Source organism: Phyllobates terribilis, unplaced genomic scaffold (assembly GCF_046119375.1).
Source record: "Phyllobates terribilis strain yellow unplaced genomic scaffold, ASM4611937v1 Scaffold_3__8_contigs__length_932513732, whole genome shotgun sequence".
Lineage (NCBI taxonomy): Eukaryota > Metazoa > Chordata > Amphibia > Anura > Dendrobatidae > Phyllobates > Phyllobates terribilis.
Genome location: NW_027362763.1, coordinates 65,646,369 through 65,652,368, shown reverse-complemented (window position 1 = coordinate 65,652,368; position 6,000 = coordinate 65,646,369). Strand labels below are relative to the sequence as shown.

The 6,000-nt window shown below is 39.1% G+C and overlaps 1 protein-coding gene across 3 annotated transcripts in view; it reads right to left on the bottom strand.

The window, feature by feature from the left end:
* Window positions 1-900: 900 nt before the first annotated feature.
* Window positions 901-6,000, bottom strand: part of LOC141258809 (cytochrome P450 2K1-like) — a 157,858-nt gene continuing 152,758 nt past the window's right edge. For all 3 annotated transcript variants that reach the window (XM_073673954.1, XM_073673953.1, XM_073673955.1), the window contains exons 9-10: window positions 3,205-3,346; window positions 901-2,867 (exon numbers count right to left, since the gene is read on the bottom strand). In XM_073673954.1, coding sequence (XP_073530055.1) covers window positions 2,689-2,867; window positions 3,205-3,346 — 321 coding nt within the window. In that variant the 3' untranslated portion in view covers window positions 901-2,688. The remainder of the gene's footprint in view (window positions 2,868-3,204; window positions 3,347-6,000) is intronic.

The window sequence follows — 6,000 nt, the reverse complement described above, 5'->3', positions numbered from 1 at the left end:
AAAACACATGTGGTATTCCTACTTCCATAAAAGTCCAATCAAAATTTAGAATTAACTAATCCGATCGGTAAATGTCATGATGAAAAAAAAATTAAAAACATCAGAATTTCACAATTTTTTTAATCACCTAAGGGCAGAAAAAACAAGCCCTCACACAGCCTCATCAACCAAAAAAATGAAAAAGTCACGGTTCTCAAAATATGGTGATATAAACTCTTGGAAGAAGGAGAGGAAAAAGTCAAAGGCAAAACTAGGAAATCGCTATGTCATGAAGGGAATTAAATAATCATCGCTTGTAAAGATTTGGCAATTGTTTACTAGTATGCTTAAACCAAGAATCAGAATTCTATCAACACAGAACATTCCCTAATACAATAGCTCTGTTCACAAAGAACAACTTGTTATTGGTAGCACATCTCCAGTTTGAACAGATTGATGTGCTGCTGATAATGGTAATTTTTAAGCCGGCTAAATAATTATCACACTCTATAACCAAACTTCTTGCTAATTTGTCAAGTGATTACCGGCCTGTTCTGAAGCATTTAGAATCTTTACTACAAATCCTCTTTATTATCTAAATAGGCCATTACACTTCTTATTACCATATTAAATTACCCATTTACCACCAGGGGTATTTTTTCTTTTAGTGAGTTTAAATTTAGGTATTAAGTAAATGATCACTTTAATAATGATTGTTACTACCTCTTCATTTAAAGAGAACCTTTCACTGGATCTATTAATTTTAACTGAGTATATCCTTAAATTGCTGTTACTTCAATAATTCTGTAACAGTATTTTTTTTTCTGTGCCCCTCCAATGCAAAGCGATGCCCTTTGGTAGTAAAGATGCAAAATTTCCCTTCAGCTGAGCATAAACCACAGAACTTCTCTCATAGAGGTGAAAAAAAAATACTCAGAGAGGTTCTGTGGTAAATGGCCAGTTGGTTAAAATGAGACTTATAAGGATGATTTTTCAAGATCTCCTTTATTATTAGTTACAAATGACAAGTTAAATGTATCCCCTCGTCTACTTTAATTATCATAGCAAGTATTTTTTCTTACCACTTCCTCTGTTTTTCCTTTTTCTATTAATGGTCTTGGACATTGTTTTTCTCTTTTGCGTCGCCTATTTCTAAATGATATTAAAAAATCTATTTCTTTTCAATAATATCTTTTTACCCTCATTTTTGACTTTGGGACTTTTTCAACAGCAACCAGTTGCGTTGACTGATCTGAAAAATGTCTTGGATGCAATTTGTCCCTGATCAATAGATTAAATCTAAAAAGGGCCACTTCCTTTTTATTCATTTTGGCAATAAACTTCAAGCCCCACATTTGTTTCCTTCCATATCAAAATCTTGTCCTTTAAAGGAGTCGAAATATAAATTGCAATGAAATACCAGTCACTCCACTGCAAGCCAAGAATTTTATTAAAACATTTGATGCATATTGTATGTATCTCATTAGAAATCTTATTACAGCACGGTCTTAAAGGGGACCTACCGACAGACTTACTGTCATAGACCACCACAAGGAATACACTGACGTTCGTAGGCCTCAATGCAAATTTGCCAACATGGCTCTCAACTATCATTGGTCTTTATACAGTTGTCCAGCACTCTGATAACCCCTTCTTAATCACTATGCTCACCCCCTATAAAATAATAACACTTATACTCATCTCCGGTGCCGGCTCCATTTCAGCCATTCCGGCAGTCTTGGCAGTGGCTCTCCCAGGGATCGCATGACATTGTTATGTCATGCGATCCTTGTGGCCAATCAGTGGCTGCTTCACTGTCCCCACCTTCAGACAAATCAGTCATCCGGAGGGAGTGAGAGAGCAGCCTCAGTTGTCAGTTACATTGTTAGATCACACGATCCCAGAGAGAGCCAGTGCAGACACCACTGGAATGGCGCCGGTACTGAAGGTGTTACTATTTTACTTGGGAGAAACATACTGATTTATAAAGAGTTGACTGAGTAGTGGACACCCCATTTAATAGTACTGGTCTTCCGATATAAGGCAAAATGACAGTTTGGGTCCTTCGGTGTCCAGGGCCAGCTGCAATTAAAACCCCTGCTCTCACTATAGTTACACTCTTGGCCACCAAATAAAACAAAAAGAATTTGTCACACTCACTCAAATTTATCCAATGCAAATTGAATGCTCTTGGGTTTTCAAGAGTAAATTTAGCAAAGTTTCTGGCTGTTGGTTTGGTGGATTGCAAATTACAGATAAATTCAAATTTGGCTGAATCTAAAATGTTTGTAAAATTAGAGTCAAATTTGATTCACCGCAAATCAATTCGCTCATCACTATTAACTACATATTAATTGCTAAGCTACCCTAGACCGCCAGGGATTTAATCATTCAACCTAAGCCATCCTAAAATATATGCTGCATACGTGAAAACCAGACCACAAAGCCCAGATTCATCAATACCGGCATTGGTCTTGATAAGGTGGCGTGCTGGAGTAAGAGGCACCAAATTATTTAAGAGGTGCATGTGCTTCCATGCGATTCGCCACAAATCTTACTCAAGCTGTACCCCCGTCCTGTCCCAGCTCTGCCCATCTTGGAGGAGATGTTCAAAACTGAAGTGAAAAAGGTTTGCATAGTGCAAAAATATTGTGACTTTTCAAGCATTTTGCTGCAACTTAATGGATTAAAAAAATTCCAAGCTGTGAATTAATAACGAGGAACTGCACAGATGTCATGTTCCTGTGGGCGTAAGGTGAAGCCAACAGCACCATTGAGATCCAGCTTTGCCCCTGGAGGAGCCGTGAATGTGAAGTTCTGTAGCAGCTTTGTAAAGAAGAGGAAAAGTTCCATTTTACCCATATTCTCTCCAGCACAGCTTCTCTTCCCTGCAAAAAAGAGCAGACAGATGATGTAACAATTTTAGTATATCATGAGATATAATTTCAAAATCCTCAAGTGGTTAAGGTGTCCACTAAATTTACAACAACTTTATGGAATCCGGCACTCATTTAAAGATTTTTATTGAGATCAAAAGAATTGTGTATAGAATATACTAACTATACACAATCCTTTTGATCTCAATAAAAATCTTTAAATGAGTGTCGGATTCCATAAAATTGTTGTATTATAATGATTGGGACCCTATTCGTGCACCTCATATATCAGGAGTGCAGTTCTTGCTTTCATAAAAAGTCCACAAACTTTACGTCTGAGGATACTTACCAGCAGAAAATGGTAAGAAGGCTTCGTTTTTGACAAAATTTCCATCAGTATCCAGAAAATGTTGAGGGTAAAAGTCGTAAGGTTTCTTGAAGTACTTATCGTCTCGTAGGACAGATGTCAGTGATGGAATGATGAAAGACCCCTGAAAAGATTCATGAATGAGTCTCCTTGCTGAGTTCCACCCAAAAAATAAGGAGCTTTTACGTCAAAACTCCAATCAATAATATCTGGGCATTATATGGGCACATGGTCAGGGCCGACATTATTACTCATCATCGTCGCCACCTTGAACCCTGTTGTGAACTTTTGGTGGGCGTCTAAGGAAGGTTGGCAGGCCTCATTCAGACATCAGTTTTTTTGATACATGGAAAACAGTCCGCGTTTCATCAGTGATTTTCACTGATAAGAAAAAAAATGTACCCACTTTCTCCTATCAATCAGTAAAAATGGACAGCAAACGGATGGCATACAAGTGCTGTCCAATTTTACCATGGACCTATAGACTTTTATTGCCGGGATTAATCCGACACTCGGATCAATATTAGACATGACTCCCTGACTTTTCATGGACCACTCGGTCTGCATATAATCCCGGATATGTGAACAGCCCTATACACTGTGTTCCAAATTATTATGCAAATAATATTTTCTCAGATTTTCCCAAATTACCTATATGAATTGCAGTCATTGTAATTTTCCAGTCAAATAACTATTAGAGTACAATTGAAAGGTTTTTGTACAAGCTGCCTATGATAACAGTATATTTTTAAAAAAGTGAAAAACTCAAACTGCACTCAAAATGCATGTTCCAAATTATTATGCACAGCAGAGTTTTCAACCTTTTCACTTTAATAAAGAACAAAAAAATGGTCATTTTTGAAATTATAAGCATTAGCAGGTTATTACAAACTGAAATCAAACAGTTTTCAACTCAAAACTTTATTCTAGGTGATGTTACATTTGCACATAGGACCCCTTGTTCGAAAGGAGCTTCTGAACTCTCTCGTCCATTGAATTTGTCAGGTTTTGGATGGTTTCTGCTTCAATTGTTTTGCATGAGGACAGAATACCCTCCCAGAGCTGTTGCTTAGATGTAAACTGCCTCCCGCCATCATAGACACTCCTTTTGATGATGCTCCAGATGTTCTCAATGGGGTTGAGGTCAGGGGAGCATGGGTGCCACACCATAAGTTTGTTCCCTTTTATGCCCATAGCAGCCAGAGATGCAGATGTGTTATGTGCAGCATGAAAACTAATACCATTCGTAGGTTTGACTGATTACCCTTCTCATGTTCAAAGGCTTTTTCAGATGTCAGTCATTGACTTACAGGATAACCTGGCACAAAAAAAGACAGTTTCAGGGACATATACAGTACAGACCAAAAGTTTTTACACACCTACTCATTTAAAGATTTTTCTGTATTTTCATGACTATGAAAATTGTACATTCACACTGAAGGCATCAAAACTATGAATTAACACATGTGGAATTATATAGTTAACAAAAAAGTGTGAAACAACTGAAAATATGTCTTATATTCTAGGTTCTTCAAAGTAGCCACCTTTTGCTTTGATGACTGCTTTGCACACTCTTGGCATTCTCTTGATGAGCTTCAAGAGGTAGTCACCGGAAATGGTCTTCCAACAATCATGAAGGAGTTCCCAGAGATGATTAGCACTTGTTGGCCCTTTTGCCTTCACTCTGCGGTCCAGCTCACCCCAAACCATCTCGATTGGGTTTAGGTCTGGTGACTGTGGAGGCCAGGTCATCTGGCGTAGCACCCCATCACTCTCCTACTTGGTCAAATAGCCCTTACACAGCCTGGAGGTGTGTTTGGGGTCATTGTCCTGTTGAAAAATAAACGATGGTCCAACTAAACGCAAACCGGATGGAGCTGCAAGATGCTGTGGTAGCCATGCTGGTTCAGTAAGCCTTCAATTTTGAATAAATCCCCAACAGTGTCACCAGCAAAGCACCCCCACACTATCACACCTCCTCCTCCATGCTTCACGGTGGGAACCAGGCATGTAGAGTCCATCCGTTCACCTTTTGTGCGCCGCACAAAGACATGGTGGTTGGAACCAAAGATCTCAAATTTGGACTCATCAGACCAAAGCACAGATTTGCACTGGTCTAATGTCCATTCCTTGTGTTCTTTAGCCCACACAAGTCTCTTCTGCTTGTTGCCTGTCCTAAGCAGTGGTTTCCTAGCAGCTATTTTACCATGAAGGCCTGCTGCACAAAGTCTCCTCTTAACAGTTGTTGAAGAGATGTGTCTGCAGCTAGAACTCTGTGTGGCATTGACCTGGTCTCTAATCTGAGCTGCTGTTAACCTGCTATTTCTGAGGCTGGTGACTCGGATAAACTTATCCTCAGATGCAGAGGTGACTCTTGGTCTTCCTTTCCTGGGGCGGTCCTCATGTGAGCCAGTTTCTCTGTAGTGCTTGATGGTTTTTGCAACTGCACTTGGGGACACTTTCCAAGTTTTCCCAATTTTTCGCACTGATTGACCTTCACTTCTTAAAGTAATGATGGCCACTCGTTTTTCTTTACTTAGCTGCTTTTTTTCTTGCCATAATACAAATTCTAACAGTCTATTCAGTAGGACTATCAGCAGTGTATCCATCAGACTTCTGCACAACACAACTGATGGTCCCAACCCCATTTATAAGGCAAGAAATCCCACTTATTAAACCTGACAGGGCACACCTGTGAAGTGAAAACCATTTCCGGTGACTACCTCTTGAAGGTCATCAAGAAAATGCCAAGAGTGTGCAAAGCAGTAATCAAAGCAA